Below are 18,665 nucleotides of genomic sequence, written 5' to 3'. Positions count from 1 at the left end.
GGTATTTGTGAAAATTATTTTGCTCAAATTGGAAAACGTAAAATAACAAATAAGTATAGATTGAAACAGAAAAAAAAATCAGACAGATGTTTAGATTTTTGTGATAAAAGATTTAAACAAATTGTAATTGAGAAACTGCAGTACGTCTAAGCACAATTCGTAAAAACACTGAAATAACATTTCATTTCAGTCTTCGATCATTTTAACATACTCAAATCATTAAATGGTTATGCTGTCCGGTCAATGACCGAATACTAAGGTTGGACATAATATATATATATGCACTATACTGTTATGATTTTTTTGTTTTTTACCTTAAAAGTACTTTAGAAGCTTCAAAGGAATATAATTACACTTATATCATATATTCTGTATGAATACCCCGAAATACCTGTTTATCCAACAGATGCTACTCTGCCAGAAATGATGTTTACATGTTTCATAAGACTTAATAACCAAACTAAAAAATATTTATTATCGCAATATTAACATTGCCGTGTTATTTCTGCTTCGTTCAATTGTTTGTTTGGAATTAAGCACAAAACAACACAATGAGCTATCTGTGTTCTGCCCACCACGGGTACCGAAACCCGGTTTCTAGCGTTGTAAGTCCGCAGACATACCGCTGTGCCACTGGGGAGCGCTTCGTTCAAGCCAGTTCTGTTTCTTTATTTGAAGAATACCTATCGACACCTTGCAAGGGTCCATAAAAACTCAAAAATAATTAAATGTAAAAGAAAAAAATTAAAGCGTGTGCCCGTAATAATAAGTAAAGACATTTCTAAAGCTTCATAAAGTACATCAGCGCTTACAGTTTCTCGATACGATATTACGAAGAATGTAAAAAAGCACAGAAAAAAATATTTCTTTTTAAATCATCAAAAAACGATTATAGAGACATAAATGCAGCTATGATTGATGATGATGATGATACTTTTTGATGCAAAAAAAAGTGAAAAATGCCTAAGCTATTAAACAAAATGTTGATCGTTTCTCCAAAATCGTTAAAGATAGAGAATTCTAATCTTAGCACTTCGAAGAAAGTTTATATAATGAATAATTCAGGTAGTACAGTGAAGTTCTTACTATCACTGGTTGAATTTCTATCAGCTTTAAATTACTGAGTAAAAAATGTCAATATTACTGTTCTGAAATAAGCATGCCACATCTTTATAGTATATAATAGAATTTCTCTACATAGTACCTAGGATGTTTCTTAATACCTTACTATAGCGTACTGGAACGTTATATCATATCATGTCAAATGTCTATATGCTAAAAACAAATACGTAAATATAATTGTATCCGCACATCACTATAGCTAATGGAAACACGTTTACATGTGAAACATACATACCTCTTTTAACAATAACGTTTGTGCAGACCTGTGTAAGTCCACATGTTAGTCCTAAGATCGGCGAAGACATGGTATAGCGTGTTGTGAGGATATCTTCTGTTGTCTAGCGGTTGTCCGAGGTCCTTTCTGTATTGGGATGAAAGATTTTTGAGCTGGATGATTTTTAGGCCCAGAGATTCCTGAGCTGTTCGTTATAGTTGACGATTTACTCGAGTTTGATTGGCTAGAATTGAGATTCGTACCTACAGCTTTTCTTGCGATATGTTTCCTACTAGGAGAACTAGGAACAGAAATAGTACTCCCTTGTTTGATAGAAGCATTTAAAGATTCATTTGATGTTGCCACTTGTTTAACTTTAGGGTGTTTGGACCAACGCGGTTTGTTAACAGCTGGTCTTACAGGAAGTTCCCGATGTCCTTTAGAAGCTATTTCTTTCGGAGAATTCGAGGTATCACGTGGAAGCTGTTGGACAGAAGCGTTTCGAGAAGAAGAGGGGGAGGGTAGATGTGTAGTAGTTGGTGATAATTCTGTTCCTCTTTTTGACGTAACAGTTTGTCTTGACGTTCGTGCAAGAGATTTGGATTTCCCACGATTCTGATTGGTCAGTGGAGAAGACGATGTAGTAGGTCGTTTGGACGTAGTTGTTGTTATAGTTATAGTATGAGCCTGCTCCAGACTGTTGGGTGTGGATGTCAGTTCTTCCCATTTCCTTTTCAATTTTTCAAAACACTCTCCCTTGTCATCGTTTTTTTCATTTTGATTTTTACAGCTGACTAAGCGTCTTCCTGCAAAATCCTGCACATTTTTCTGTTCCACTCTAATGTTGCGAACAAAACAGTCTGTACTTTGGATTATATTATTGGAGTTTTTGTCGCCTCTTGTATCTTTCTGTTTCTGAGCTTCTTGTTCACGTACTTCTGTTAAGGGAAAAGCGAGGTCAACTGCCTTCTGAAACCGTTCTTTTGTGGGATTCGAATTCAGCGCTGTAGATGAAATTATTTCAGAACTTATATCAATGTCACAAACCCTTTTATTTAGCTGTAGTACATCATCCGATACTTCTAAGTCACTTTTGTTATCGAATTTCTTCTGTTGTTGGAAGTTTTTAACCCTTGTAGATTCTTTACTGTTATTTTGTAAGGAAGTTTTATCCTTCGTCGTCAGTTCCCCACTCTCACTAGTTTTACTAATTTGCTTTAATGTTGGTGTATTTGCTTCCTCATACAGAACACATTTGTGACCAATAGGATATAAAAGTGGTATCTGATCTACATTCGGTTTCTTGAGTGGCGGTAGAGGTTTTTGTTCCCCATTTGGTGTTGACACTATAATCTCATCATCGGTGCATATAATATCACTTTTTCTCACATTCAAATCTAGTGAAAACGGTAGAGTGGAAAGAGGTCTAAGTGTGATCAAAACGTCCTCGCACAAGTTGGTAGCTAACGGAGAAGCCAGGAGGCTAAGTAACGCATCGGGCTGGTAATACTGACGAATCAGAGGCTCGCATGAAGTCAAATGTAGAAACCACCAATCAATGATCCCAAGACTGCAAAGAAACCCCCAATCAATGATCCAAAAACTACAGACACAGATTAAGAACATTTCGACCCTTATGTTCATTTTCACAGTAATTAAAGAATATCAACAGAAATCATATTCCGATTTGCAATGTAGACATAACAAAGTTAATAATAAGTATAAACTTAATATCTAAATAAACAAAAAATCTCTAAAAGCTGATATGGGTATTCTTATTTTACTGATAATCGATTAATAACAAAATATTAAATTTTATGTCTGTGTAAAGTCTACAGTATGCAAACATTGATATTATTGAGAAATTAATACATAGAATAAAACCAGTTACGTTGAAGTTTTTCTTTAACTATAACTGTAAAAATAACTGTCCAGCACCCTTACTTGAGAAGCCCAAAAACAAACATATAAAATTTGCAAGTAGTTCCAACTAAGTAATCTTTTCCTGCAATGTACTTCACCAGGTCTTGAAGTTCTTTTGTTGGATGACCTAATGAAAAATATATACACATATTTAGAAAAATAATAAAATCATTCGTCTTGTTATTTAACGAGCTATAACTTTGACTTGTTAACAAACCTTTTCTCCATTGTGTGTGTATAACATTTGTTTCCTAACCTTACTGAGAATGTCATTCGTCTTGTTATTTAACGAGCTATAACTTTGACTTGTTAACAAACCTTTACTCCATTGTGTGTGTATAACATTTGTTTGCTAACCTTACTGAGAATGTCATTCGTCTTGTTATTTAACGAGTTATAACTTTGCTTTATTCACAAACCTTTACTCCATTGTGTGTGTGTATAACATCTGTTTCCTAACCTTACAGAGAATGTCATTCCTCTTGTTATTTAACGAGCTATAACTTTGCCTTATTCACAAACCTTTACTCCATTGTGTGTGTATAACATTTGTTTCCTAACCTTACTGAGAATGTCATTCGTCTTGTTATTTAACGAGCTATAACTTTGCCTTATTCACAAACCTTTACTCCATTGTGTGTGTGTATAACATTTGTTTGCTAACCTTATTGAGAATGTCATTCGTCTTGTTATTTAACGAGCTATAACTTTGCCTTGTTCACAAACCTTTACTCCATTGTGTGTGTGTATAACATTTGTTTGCTAACCTTATTGAGAATCACACAATGGAGTAAAGGTTTGTGAATAAAGCAAAGTTATAGCTCGTTAAATAACAAGACGAATGACTTTGTATAACATTTGTTTCCTAACCTTACTGAGAATGTCATTCGTCTTGTTATTTAACGAGCTATAACTTTGACTTGTTCATAAACCTTTACTCTATTGTGTGTGTATATAACATTTGTTTGTTAACCTTACTGAGAATGTCATTCGTCTTGTTATTTAACGAGCTATAACTTTGCTTTATTCACAAACCTTTACTCCATTGTGTGTGTGTATAACATTTGTTTCCTAACCTTACTGAGAGTGTCATTCGTCTTGTTATTTAACGAGCTATAACTTTGACTTGTTCATAAACCTTTACTCTATTGTGTGTGTATATAACATTTGTTTGTTAACCTTACTGAGAATGTCATTCATCTTGTTATTTAACGAGCTATAACTTTGCTTTATTCACAAACCTTTACTCTATTGTGTGTGTGTATAACATTTGTTTGCTTACCTTACTGAGAATATCAATCCGTTTTCCAATAGTAATACATATCATTCAACTTGTTAAACCAAGTGTCAGTCCTTACTCTTCCGTGCACACTAATCTCTTTTCTAAAACTTGTAAACACTAAATGATATTAAATTCAGTATACTACTGAAAGTAGTAAACTAATTGAGTGAAAAATAAGTTATTAAAATAACGATTTAACCACAGATAAAACTTTTGAGCATATCCTAAAGTTTCAGCTTACCGAAGCAGGAGGACGCTTCCGCCACTTTCCATGGTGAATTAGTGATCAAATTTGAACCAACATTAGAAGAGAGGAGTCCGTTTGCTAAGACGTTGTAGACGGCTGGGCATAAGTATTTTAAGACCTTCATAGTAAAAACCAATTAAGGATAACTTGACAAAAAAATGAAACACTAAATGATTTTAAAACCTAAATTAACTACATGACAAAGAAGAAAATAAACAATATTTACAAAAGCATTAAACAGAAACGAGTTCCAGCTTCATAAAAATGTATGTTATTGAAAACGAATACTTCGATTTTACGTCAGAATACAATGTAACACACACACACAAAAGTGCAACTGCGAAAGAGAAGTTGATTGAGGTTTATTTTTAACAAATATGCCTAGTAACATGCTACTTGAAGCACCTGCATAAGTTCAGTTTCCAGAAGAGTTTAGTAAATGCTATTTGTTACTTGTTTCTCTCATCAAATTTATTTGGTATACCTAGATTCACAACTTATTTTATTCTTTGAGTAACATTATGGTTTCTAGATTATAAAGTAGAGTTATTGAAAAATAGCCTAACTATTAGGGGATATCATTTATCAGACTTATTAAACGATTATTAGCAAAAATTTTTATAATGACTAACGTTTCAGAATGACTTTATGTTTTTCGAGTTATTTTCAAAGTAAGTAATTTTTGCTACTGAAACACAAACCAGATCGCAATAAATGTTATCAGTTCTAGCCCGGTTACAGTACTAGTATATACAACGTTTTTGTTCTAGTCTTCGTATAATGTTAACATCTTTAATGACGGCTAGTTTGATAACAAAAGTCTTTCAAATGGTATGATACGATATTTGCCAGCATCAATAAATCATATGTTACCTTTTGTTTTTGCACTTCGTAGTCCTTATTGTAACTTAAGATTAGTTCTACAGCAACAGCGATGTTCTTCAGCAATCCTGGATAGAAATATTAAACCCTCATTTTAAACAGATTATTTACTATATATTTCTGTCAAAAATTATTACGTACAATAAAAGAGCTACTTCATCAAAACGTCCAACACTTATAAGCGGTCAAGCATTAAATAAAACAAAACAAATAATACAAACAAATAATTATGATCGAAAAACTGTAAGAGGAATTAAAACGTTCTTTTGTTTTAATCTTACGTTGTGACAAAACGTTATTTTGTCAGCTTTTCTGCTAAAATTACATTAAATATACTAAATAAAAACATGTTAAGTTTTACTTAAATTGTTGGGTACCATTTTCTCAAAGTACATTGAAGATGCATGAATCAACCAGTTACACTAAAGCAGGAGGAAAAACATGACCTACGATACTGCATTTGGTGTACTTGTTAACACTACAAATTTGGACTACATAGGTGCGGGTGATAAAAAGTGATGAGAATTCACACAATACTCTTATAACTCTATGATTTCAACAATATCTATGATCTATACATATAGAAGCGACTCTCTGTTCTTGACGCTCGTTTTGTTCGTAATGTTCAAATTGGTTCAGTGATCAGTCTAAATCGAAAGGCTTGCGTCCAAACCACAGTTGAGTAAGGATTTGATATAGCTTTTTAAATTATTAACTCATAGCGAAATCTTACAATATTAGGAAAACCAGAATAACATAATCATTCAGATTAGGGATTTGAATTATTTGTTAACTTTCGATTAGAAAGAACTGGTATCCTGTGTTATATCGCGCGACGATAATGTGTTCAAATCGCAGGAGAGGTGGGATTTATGTTATTTTTTATTTTGTTTCATTTAATATATATATATATATATATATATTATCATACATACAGCAAACTCTTTGAATATATTCGCAAAAATACGAATACCATTATAGATTAAGTTAAGGATCATATGACATTATTTATAAACGCCAAAGTAGTTATCCCCCCACTTGTCAGACACGCTGTCAGAGAGTGCTACACCTGTGTCGGATTCAGGAAGGAGACAGGGGGATGACGACTTCGAAGACGACGACGTCATAGTTTCAGAAAGTGGCAAGTTATAAGGAACTCGTTGCTCGACCGCCATGACAGGCGACCATAACGTCATAGTTCCACAAAGTCTCACTGACACACACTCTGAAGGTTTATCGGGCATAGTATGTAATAATTGTACACTAGCACATCAACTATTGAGAATATATATTTATTGCTTTGTATCACTATGTAATGGACTATGTTTACTGAATTTTAAATTTCAATGACATTCAAAACTTTATTCAAATTATGGTGACATTGAAATTATGTAGAACATATTTTCAATAATAAATATAATGTAAATACATAGATAGTGACAGTGTAATGTAATTGACTTTTATTTTAATAAGAGTTTTCTGTACATTCAAACGAAAGTGTTATCTGTTTTACCTAACACTAAAGGTCAAAAAGATTTTCTAAACTTGACGTTCTGCTTTATATATTTTCTAAAACCAAGTCAGGCTGTAACCAAGGTGAGTGTTGATTCACCCATCACTTCTTTGTAAAAGGTCAGTTCCTAACACAGTGATTTCAGTGTTCAGATTGTATGGATGTAACTTCCTAATAGTGTCTTATTACTAGACAGTCTCAAAGTTTTATGCAATTTGGTATTTTGAATAACAATAAAGTAAAACAGCAAGTCATTTATTATATTTAGTTGTAGGATCATAAAAGTAAATTATTGGTTATAATAGCTGTCTCATTCAAATAATATGTATGTTTTACTTGTGAAAGTGAAGTAGTAAATGTTCTACAGATCACTGTATGAAAGAAGCTATGAACAGTCTAAAAATGTATTACATACTTTCACAAGGTTTGTGCACTCAAAGAAGCTGGGAGGTGTGTTTTCCAGTGATAAATGCCTAATAGCGTTAGACAGTCTCAAAGTTTTATGCAATTTTAATCTTCAAGGGAATGTTCTATAGAAAATGGATGGATAAACAGTTAGTCATCCATTTATTATTTTTAGTTGCACCGAACTGTATTAGTACAGATGTTAAAATATGCAAAATAATGGTTTTGACATAATTAAATCTAGACATTGATGACATAATCACCTGTGGAAATATAGTAATACTGTCACAGCATATTTGTTAAAATCCTTCGTGGAAGTATAGTCTCCGCCTTTGTAAAACTTGTGTAAGGTAAAACTATAAAAGTATCATGTGTAAAATGAAATATTTTATCAAGTTATAGCATAAAGTCAAGCTAATGAAAGTTTAAACATAATGATTGCACAATATTTAATAAGAATTTTATTGGTGACGTAATCATATGTTGAGACACATTGAAAAATAATTTGCTTTAATAATATAATGTATATGTAGAACACCGTCCAACTTTGTAAAAAATGAGATAAAACTATAAAATTATCATGTGTAAATGAAATATTTTGTCTTGCATATTAAATAATTGCTGAAAATCACTAAAGGTATAATTAAAGAGTCAAATAGTAAGTTTTAATTATTTCATGATATCGTCCTATTAGGAAGATTTACATATAAAAGGTCAGGAAATGTATGGAACTAATACATTAGTATGAAGCATCCTTTTTCAGAACAATTTACATATAAGGGGTCAGGAAAGGTATAGAATTAATCAATTAGCGATAAGCGTCCTTTTTAGAATGATTTAAATATAAGTGTTTGGGAAATGTAATTAAGTAATGAATTTGCTATTTAGACCATCTGTATTAATTATAGTCATGTTGATCAAATTTATGCTGGCCCCCACTTAATGGAACTATGACGTCATGATAGCCTAGAAACACGTTTTCTGTTTTCGTAGAACTATTATGACAGCCGTCTGTCTGGTATCGAACTATAATTTAAACCCTCTCTAATATAGATACGCCCTCTGGTGACACGTTGTGGAACTATTTGGTGATGAGGAACCCACTTTGAGACTAATGATGACAAAACCTTGTCGAAAGGTTGTACATTTGCTGTTATGTTAAACTTATATTAAAGTGTTTCTTCATTGCCCAATCAAGCCGTCTCCAGCCATTAGTTGTGAAACTATGATGTCATGGTGGCCTACCAACGCGTCCCTAATAATGCGCTTTGGTGACAATTTGTGTATCTATGACGTCATCGTCTTTGATACCATACCCCTCCCCTCCCTGAGTCTGACACACGTTTAGCGCCTTCTGGCGGCTTGCCTGGCAAGTGGGGGATAACTACTCACCAGTGTCTGTCTGTATCAAACACAACTTAAATATATTTTCAACCCAGTAGATGGTGGCATTATTATTATTAAAGTTTTTTAATTTAGGTAATTTAATAATTTAAAATTTTGTCAAAAAAATTATAAGCACTTTTTTGTGAAAAGTTATACCCTTGTGAATTTGTCCTGCACCTTCAAATATTTTGCCATCACAATTAATAAATCGCAGGTTCAGATATTTGATCATGCAGGAATATTTCTTTGAGAACCAGTTATTTTTTTATTTTTTATTTTGCAATGGTTCATTTATAATTTTTTAATTAAGAAGAATACTTCAAGATAAAATAAAAATATCCATAAGTCAAAATTCTAATCACTAATTTAAGATTACTTACCGGAAATGACCAGATATACACAAAAATATTGTTTTAGCGAAATACTAGAAAAATGATGAACATTCTTTATACATATATTGTTATTGTCATATAATTAGTTTTAAAAATGTTTATAAAACATTTAATTAGATTCAGTATGTTAACCTGTCATGTGTTTGAATCTGTTCTGTTGCATTTTCTGTTTAACTTAGATAAGAATCGTATGTAAACTTATGTCTAAAATCTTGCTATTTTCAAGACAGACATAGACGTGTAGAGGCTCCTAAGTTGTTTAATATGAAGCACTCATCCTCCATATGTACATCATTTGCACTTCTCATCACATGAATGACCTTCAAGGTTTTTTATTTTCATTTCTCGCAAAACTACACACTGCGCTAGCCGTCCCTAATTTAGCAGGAAAAGACTAGAGGGAAGGCAGCTACTTTTTTAACAATGAATAGTGGGATTGACCGTTACATTATAACGCCACCATAGCTGAAAGGCGAGCATGTTTGATGGGACGGGGATTCAAACCTGCGACTCTCAGATTGCGAGTCAAGCGCCCTAACCACAAGGCTATTTCGGGCCGAATGACCTTCAATTACGTGATCTGTATAACATAATATCGTGGGTGACTGACTATATAACATTGAGAGTACCTTTGTCATGACTATAATATTGCAGATTCGATTACATTTTAATTGTTTTTGCTCTGTATAAAGATATGTTCTAGTTATTGGTGGAATTTCTGTTCTATGCTACACCTGTAGAATTTTATTTTATTTTTTCTAAATGGTGCAAAAGGTGTAGGCAGTCAACAATACGTCATTCAAATATATCGTTTTTCGCGCACAGACTAATATAATTGTTTTGAAAACATTATTAATCTAGGTGCTGTAATAATCTTTCAAACGTTTAAATACAATCGAAAGCAAAAACCAAAATATTCAGTGAGTAAGATGATTTAACTTATGCTCTGATTAAAGTTACCCGTCTCGAATCCTCTCTTTTTTTATAAATGCAAAGTTCACGGCTCTCACTTTTATTTTACTTTCGATTTTTAGTTTTACTTCAGTATTTAATTGAACAAATCAACCTACTGTCGGGTGTATGCAGAAATATATGAAGGTGGTTCGAGTGTAGGCAAAAATCTACTTTTGAAATAAAAGGGAAATTAGAGATGAAGGTCCAGAAACATGATTCTAATCGTATTTGAAACTGTTGCTACACTTTTTAAACATGCTTTATATATATATATATGAGTGCAATTCAAGGGGTGCAATCGCACTCGGCGGACCCTTCCTGCCTATGCGTATCAGTGTTATAATATATCGTCGTACCTGTTTTTTGTTTCAAGTTCAGTGCTAAGATTTCTGCAAGCCGTGAATTATTTATATCCGAAAACACTGCAGAAGGCGTCAGAGTTATAGACGACTCTTGTTGTGGCGATACTGCAAATTCCTCTGGTGGATTTTCATATTCGTCTTCGCTATTTTGGTCATCTATTGAGAACTCTTTTGTTGCTGTCAGTAACAAAACATTGAGTATCAATTGATCATTCAAAATACTTCAAGCTTAAACGTAAACCCAAATATTGAATTCTAAATATAAGTTTTGTATCCCATATTGAAACATTTGTTCAAGAACCATAATCTCATTACTTTGCAAATATGCGATAACAATGAAAGAAATAGAGATTTCGGTTTTAAATAAAAATTATGTCGGAAGTATAAAATTTATAAAATCCTGCATACAGTAAAAAAATATGGACGGTTACTATGCATAATGTTAACTAATTATTGACAATAGTTTTACGAAAGAGTGAAATATTTGAACATTTTTAGGCCACCATATTTGAATAGAAAATATATACGGTATTTACATTTGAAACCAACATCTGACGCAGTTATCTAATTTTTAAAAACGAACTGTAGAAGAACTTACTCTCACGTATGACGTTGTCTACTCCAATAGCCAGGTTGTCGTGAAAGGTAACTGACTTTTTTCCTCGTGAAAAGCTGCAACAGTTCACTTCATCTGGTGATCCTTTTGTTGATGACAGCGCTGCTGTCATCAAGTTTAAACTCGTACTGGAGTTAAGTAATTGGTGCAACTGGTCGCAAAGCTGGTTGATTGGAGAGGTAATGGAGTTGAGACTGATAGAACAACGTTGGCTCCCTCTTTGATAATTTTTACCGGTATTCAAGTTATTGTCGTTATGTTTACAATGAGCAGGGATCTCTGGATTTTGTTGCTTATATATAACTTGTTGAATTGGTAGTAGAGAGAGACTTTTTGGAACATAATTACTTGGACACTTTTCATCTGATTGGACTTTTATAATATGATTATTAACTCTCTGTTCTTCTATAAAATCTGAATATGTTTTTCTGAAGTAATTTTTACTCTCAGTTTCTGCATATTTACAGTCTGAAGACGTTTCCATCTGAAATTCAATGTTGTTATTATTCATTGCTGTTTCTCTATTTTTATCTGAATTTACATCATTTTTAGGTTGTGTTATTCTTTCAGGTATATTGTTTAAGAATTGAGGAGACTGATCGAGTCGATTACGTCTTCGAAAGTCGAACTGAGAAGACATTTCGAGGTCTACCACATCACGACTTCTTTGTTTGTTACAATAACTTGCTAATGAAGACTTTCTCAAAATGCCTCGTCTAGAATTATTTTCACTTTGACTGACTAAGAAATTAGGTTTATCCAACACCAAAGAATCAGAGGGTATAAGTAAATCTGATTGGATTCTCTCGGCTTTACAGTGCTCAGAAGGTACAAGTAAATCTGATTGGATTCTCTCGGCTTTACAGTGCTCAGAGGGTATAAGTAAATCTGATTGGATTCTCTCGGCTTTACAGTGCTCAGAGGGTATAAGTAAATCTGATTTGATTCTCTCGGCTTTAGAGTGCTCAGAGGTGATAAGTAAATCTGACTGGATTCTCTCGGCTTTACAGTGCATTCCTAAAGTGTTATGAGAATGTAGATTTTCACTGCCCCGAGAATTTGATGTTATCGAGGAAATACTTTCACCAGAGCAAGATAAATCTTGTTCATGGTAATTTTGACTTGTGGTATGTTCTGTACAATACCGGTTAATGTCACTTGAACAACTACAGTGAAATCCATCTTTATCTATGTACCCGTGATTTTGGTCATCGTCTTTTATTTCTTGATAAATTGATATAACGGATTTCAACTCTGTGGGAAGCAAAACACTTAATGAGTCCCAGTCTTTAATATGACTGAAAGTTTGAGGAGACAGGCTTCCAAGGCTTCCAGTGTTTGGCAAAGATCTGTCTTTTCCAAAAGCATCTACTTGTTTGTTATGGTTGCTAATGGACGTTGTTGGGAAATTATCAGTTGACTTAATATACACTAAGTCTTTTCCTTCTGATGTACGTCTAAGATTTTTCAAAAAACTCAGGTCAGGTAAAGAATAGCTGGGGTAACATACATACACTGGTTTTTTCTCTGAGTTTGTAGTGCTTAGTGTGTTGGAAAACCTTGAACTGACAGGAGATAGATATGAAGGAAACAGTAATTCAGCAGTCTTATCTCCTAAAGAATCCGTGGAGATCTTATGGACACTGAAGCTTCCTCGACGGCTGTTAGCAGATGTGAAGGATGTTTGTATGGCACGATCTTTGACGTGTAGCGGAACTTGTGTGCCATAACTTCTGGTGGTGGCAATTTTTATAATTGACTTTGGTTTTAAAACAGGAGTTAAAGCACAAACGTTATTGATGAACGTTTGGGAATTGTTGCATAATATGTCTACACAATTTTGTTTATTTACAGAATAACCACTAGAAGCAGGAATAGTATCTCTAGAAATACGATTTTCTCCAATGTTGTTTAATAGTTCTTCAAGACTGGGAAGAGGCTGGGTGGAATTTTCTTCACTATAAAAGTATGCGGGGATCTTTACGTTACAGTTTAATGTCTTGGTCTGAGTTCCTTGGGAAATGCTTTCTGGTATAAGCTCAGTGCATTTCTGCAATAATTTATTGCTATCATTTCTTACACAGATATTGTCTGCAAGTGTTTTTTCTACTTTATCACTGAGTAAAAAGTTGTTGATTCTTTGAACTGTAATGTTTTCTACCATAGGTTTCTTCATAGCTGTTTTATACACAGTAGCATTGTTTTTATTGACAGGCACATCGTCAGACGTACTGACACTACTGCCAACCGGATTCCCGTTTTCTCCAATTGATTCATCTTCATTAAGTGATTCACCAACTATCTGCTCGTTTTCTTCTTCCTGGATAGTGTAAGATTGGGTAGAAGTGTGTTGTATCAAAGGACCTTCTACCAAACTGTCTTCAAAATATTGTGAACTACTATCATCACTTTCAGAAAAAGAATGTTTATGACTAATACTTATGGGTATATCTTTATTAAATATATTGGTGTTGTTATTGAAAGATGTTTCAACCAAATTATTATTAAGTTCATTCACATGGGCATTTAAAGTGTTTGTTTTTAACTTTGGTGTTTGCCTTCTGGAATTTGCATAAACCCTTGTTTGTTGCTCTTTTATATTGTTGCAATCCAAAAGCATAGTATCTACAGTATAATTACCAACATTATTTTCAGTCTGAAGATCATGTGTCTTTACAGAAAACATTCCTTTACACATACCTCCGTATTTCTCTTTATCAGAAATACTTTCGTTGGAATGAATGACAGGGTACGGCAACGTACTTTCTGCAGATCCAGGCTGACTACTGGATGCTGAGATAGAAAAAGTCTCTGACCCAAAAGAATTCTTATTTCTAATAAACAGTTTAAACATAGGAATAGAATGTTTGTTGTCTTTTGCTTCATTGCCTTGAAGAGAACCATAACAACTGCTGTGAAGCTCGTAAATAGGGACATTTGATATAGAGTTAATTTTAAATCCCCATTCCCCCAAATGTTTCTCTGCCAACACTACAGAATGTTTGAACAGACTGGGAAGACTTTTGCTTCTAGAGCATAAGCATTTAGCAGAGAGTGCTGGGAAAATCAGTTTTTTAGAATTCTTTAGTTTTTCCCAGGTTGTGTACAATAAATCTGACTGCACCATAGAGGTATAAGCTGTTTTCTGAGGCTGACGATATTCAGTAATCATTTTTGATCGTGGAATGTTTTCTTTGTTTTGCTTCATATCCATCGTGTCTGAATCATATGATAGCTGAGTCCCGCTTCCTTCGAATGCGATAGTATAATTACTTTTGTTAGCTTGACAGGTAGTAGCGATACTGTGTTCATCTAAAGACGTGCAATCTAAACTATCCACAGAGGTGTTGTTCCCATTTAAAGGTTCCTTTGCAGGGGAAAACAGTGGCTCGTCTTTGCAAATAGATCCTTCTGCTGATTCGTCTTCTGACAGACAGTGAGGACTGAAAAGGTGCAACACAATAATTGTTTATGGTTCATTATGTATACTTAAAATATCTATATCTCTGTGTGTGTGTGTATATAAATATGATAGTATTTAAGTGTATATTGTTTAGTTTCGTCAAATGCTAAGGTATCTGGAAATTCTTGTTTTTATGATCATAAGAAAAGTACGAAGCTATAATACGTTGTCACAAACCATTTTTTTTACTGAGAACAACTAAATTCATGAGCAGACATAGATCATCTACTAGAACCATAAAAAGTATAGAGTGCATTATGTTAAAATGATTTTGAATATGAAATCAGAATGCCACGTGAAAACCACACCCACTATAAAATCGCGGTGGAAAGGCATGTTTCAGATCTAGATTTTGACATTCTGTGCTGGTTTGTAGGTAGTGTGATGCAACTGAAAATTTATCCCTTTTGAGAAGGGTTTGTAACAGTCCTTTACGATGCAAAATATTCATGCACTTAAATTAGAAAGACGTGTTCAGGTCGCGGATTTAGATTTCTCACGATGGAGATATTCCGTGGACGTAATGACATTAGGAAACATAGGAATGTTGGATCAATTTAGGGTATCAGAACAACCCAAAAAGAATCCTACAACAAGTAGTACCTCAGCCGTTGTAACCAAATTCTAGCATCTTGTAACAGGTAAGAATTTGCGATAATGCTCCGAGTGATAATAGTTCAAAACAGTAACAGCTCTGATGAAAATGAAGTCTCAAAAAATATAAAAACTAAAGCAAAATTAGCTTGTGTAGACAAATGAGGTCTTATAAAAGACAGTCTCTGGTTTAAAATTTGATTACGGGTGTTCTAGCTGATGATGTCAGAGCAGAACTACGAACAAAACTTTATGAACTGGTATCTAAGGAAAATACTCATATGTGTATTATATGAAGCTAAATTTTTGGCATAGGAAAACCTTTACCAAGTATTAAAACAATTTATAGAATAATAATTATAAAATATTAACACTCTATCAGTAACTCAAGTATAACCCCATTAACAAATCGGTCATACAAACGTAGTGAAAAAAATGGATGAAGATGAAAATTGTGAGTTAGTAGCTGATCTAATAACTGGAAAACTGAAAAACACTGATTAAATAATGAATAAAATCAGAATATGAATAATAATAAAAGTATTAGATTAAACGTTTGTATGTTGCTAGGAACTCTTAAAAAATATATGTATGTATATTTTTCTAAGTGTCCATGGTGCGGGTAAAAGCCCCGTAAACCACACTGTGTGGTTAGTTGTTTTCCTGTGTACTTAGTTGATCACTGCCTAACCCAAAGTAACTCGGCTTTTGAAATTACGTTAAAGAAAACAGTAACTGAATAACCATTCCAAATGATAATTCCTTAGCAAGGCGATATGGCTTTAAACTAAACACTTTAAACAGTTAAGGAGAGATATTTCCAGACTCACTGTGTATTCAAATCCAAAGCGTCAAGAAGGACCATTCCATGAAATCTACACACCTACAGGATTTAATGTCTAAGAATAATGGTGAGATGCAAGTAAGTATTAATATTAAACATATCTGGACCTGTTCCACTGCCTGATAAAGGTGTAAATAATTATGAATATTCAATAATGAATTCATTAAACACGGTCTGTCTGAACAATTAATATGGGATAATTAGGAAAAACTTATGAAATGTGGATGGCGTCATCCAGTATGACCATCTTGTTTGTCTTAATCAAAATTCAATCTAAATTCAGGTCTAACGTCATAACAACTAACGTTCTTGCAAGTTTAACTATTTTGTTATTGTTATATACTATCACTAGTGGGTTGGAATTACACCAGAATAAAGAACAAGGTTTATAATAGCATTAGGCTTCGTTTCCTACAAAATATAAACATTAAATTTCGTTCAGCTATCGAATCATTTGACAGTTTCAGTTATGTGAAAAATGAAGTTTAATTAAAAAAGGTTTACAAAAGTTGTTAATTTTACTGAACAGACATTCTTGATTGTATTGTTTAAGTAAAGCTTGCGAAAGTTTGTTTTAAACACTAATTTTGGTTGACCACAACAATATAATAAAACGTTCTCGTAAAAGCAACTTAAGTCATTCATATTAATATTCTTTTATTTCATTTGACGAGTTACAGTTTTTACAGTAAGGAAGAACATTTTAAACAGGTACGACGTTTCGAGCGCTAGCGTGATCGTTCTCAAGTACACAGGATTTAACGATAAGGAATTTTTTTTTATTTAAAGCAACATTTAGTAATATAAATTTAAATGCTGCAACTTGTAAAAGTGAAAAAAATCCATCTAATCAGTAAGTAAACTCAAATGAAATTATTCATTCATTAAGATGTTTCCGAACCTAAACTACTCATAAACAATCTTATCATTACCTGATGTTGTAGTCAAAATTATTCACTTCATATGTACTTGTTCCTAACAATGGTCCGCTTAATCAGTACCTATTTCTGTACCAAGTCTTGCATCATAAAATAACACAGAGAAAAAAATGTTAGAGTTTAACATTAGTAGTGTAAATAACAACTGCTATGTATTCTTATACAAGGCAGAAATACATATTTATTAATCGTTTCCTCCATTGGTTGAAATAAATTAAACAATTACAAACTTATTAGTTCAATTTTCTCTTTGTTCTCAATTACCTTTCAGAACATTCCAATTCAAAGCCATTCAGAAATGATGCTGACATCGATGCGCAGTTCTCTCCTAGAGAAAGACCTTCCATGTCACTTCCGGTGCTGTATACTCCTGGGAGAGTCAGAAGAGAATTGATATCCTCCGACCGAAACGTCTCCATATCGATTTCTGCCAAACTAGCATCCAGAGTTTTGGAAATATCATCGTAGTTTAAGCTATCCTGGTCAGGTGAGAGTGTGTTTACGTGTTGGTCCAGTATTAGGCTTAAGTTTAGTTCTCTGCTATAGCAGAAAAAAAGATTAATCAAATAAATTTTTGATTTCTTTCAACTTTATATAAAGTTCCCTGAGTTCTCTTATTCTTTATTCAAAGATTCGATAAACTTATCGGCTTGGATATAAATTAAGCGATAATTCTTGATGGAAAACGTTTATCAGTTTTCCTCTGATTTTCTTAGTTTTAGTGAAACTGATTATGTTGGTACATAATATTCTATTTTTTTTAGAAAAAAACTATATATATATATTTATATATACGTATACATATTTATCAATATACTTCATTCCTTTTTTATCTCTCTCATACAATTAACATATTTCCAAATATATTTTATCATACAATTCACACATGCTCAGTGTTCAAATTTATTTCACAAATAATCTATATTCATTTCCAAAAAAAGAATGTGCTGTGTTCTAAAAAGATATGATATCAATGTAAATAGCCCTCTGTAATCCTCAATCCGTACCAAAATATTTCTCTCAAGCATAAAAAGATAGTGTTGATATTCAACATGATAACCTCTTATATAATATTGGAATGAATTCGACTAATACACACTTGTTACATTCGTCATCCAGGCACCATTGATACCCTCCACTGTCTTGAAGAAAGGAACCATCGCTCTCGCTAGTCTCTTCTTTGTTTGGGTCATTAGGGAGAATACAGATTTGATTATGATTTGGTTGTGGTTCTTGTTGATCTTGCGGACTGGTTGTAGTTGTATTCTCCGTGACAGGAAGAATTTCTTCTAAAATGTTTAAGAAACAAATTTGCTAATGAATGATAAAGATAATATGCCCAGCTATACATAATTACATGGTTATAAACAGTCAGTCATTACTTCATGTTTGCCATTTTATGAAAGAATATATTTATAAGCAATGGACTTGCTAAAAAGTAGTTTTTATTTTTGCTTAGGTTGGTTTGTTTATTGTTAAGCACAAAGTTACACAATGGGCTATCGGTGCTGTGCTCACCACAAGTATC

The 18,665-nt window shown here is 33.1% G+C and overlaps 1 protein-coding gene across 1 annotated transcript; it reads right to left on the bottom strand.

Annotated features, from left to right (window-relative positions):
* Nucleotides 1-1,139: 1,139 nt before the first annotated feature.
* Nucleotides 1,140-18,431, bottom strand: LOC106461696. The gene is made up of 8 exons (XM_022388722.1): nucleotides 18,237-18,431; nucleotides 17,402-17,677; nucleotides 11,281-14,741; nucleotides 10,677-10,859; nucleotides 5,662-5,738; nucleotides 4,783-4,906; nucleotides 3,281-3,386; nucleotides 1,140-2,906 (listed from the first exon to the last, which is right to left on the bottom strand). The coding sequence occupies exons 2-8, from the start codon at nucleotides 17,554-17,556 to the stop codon at nucleotides 1,409-1,411; spliced, it is 5,604 nt and encodes a 1,867-aa protein (XP_022244430.1). The 5' UTR covers nucleotides 17,557-17,677; nucleotides 18,237-18,431; the 3' UTR covers nucleotides 1,140-1,408.
* Between the last annotated feature and the right edge of the window lie 234 nt (nucleotides 18,432-18,665).

The sequence above is a fragment of the Limulus polyphemus genome, unplaced genomic scaffold, assembly GCF_000517525.1.
Source record: "Limulus polyphemus unplaced genomic scaffold, Limulus_polyphemus-2.1.2 Scaffold1013, whole genome shotgun sequence".
NCBI lineage: Eukaryota > Metazoa > Arthropoda > Merostomata > Xiphosura > Limulidae > Limulus > Limulus polyphemus.
Note: the sequence above shows the minus strand (reverse complement) of the source record. Positions and strands in the feature narration are given on the sequence as shown.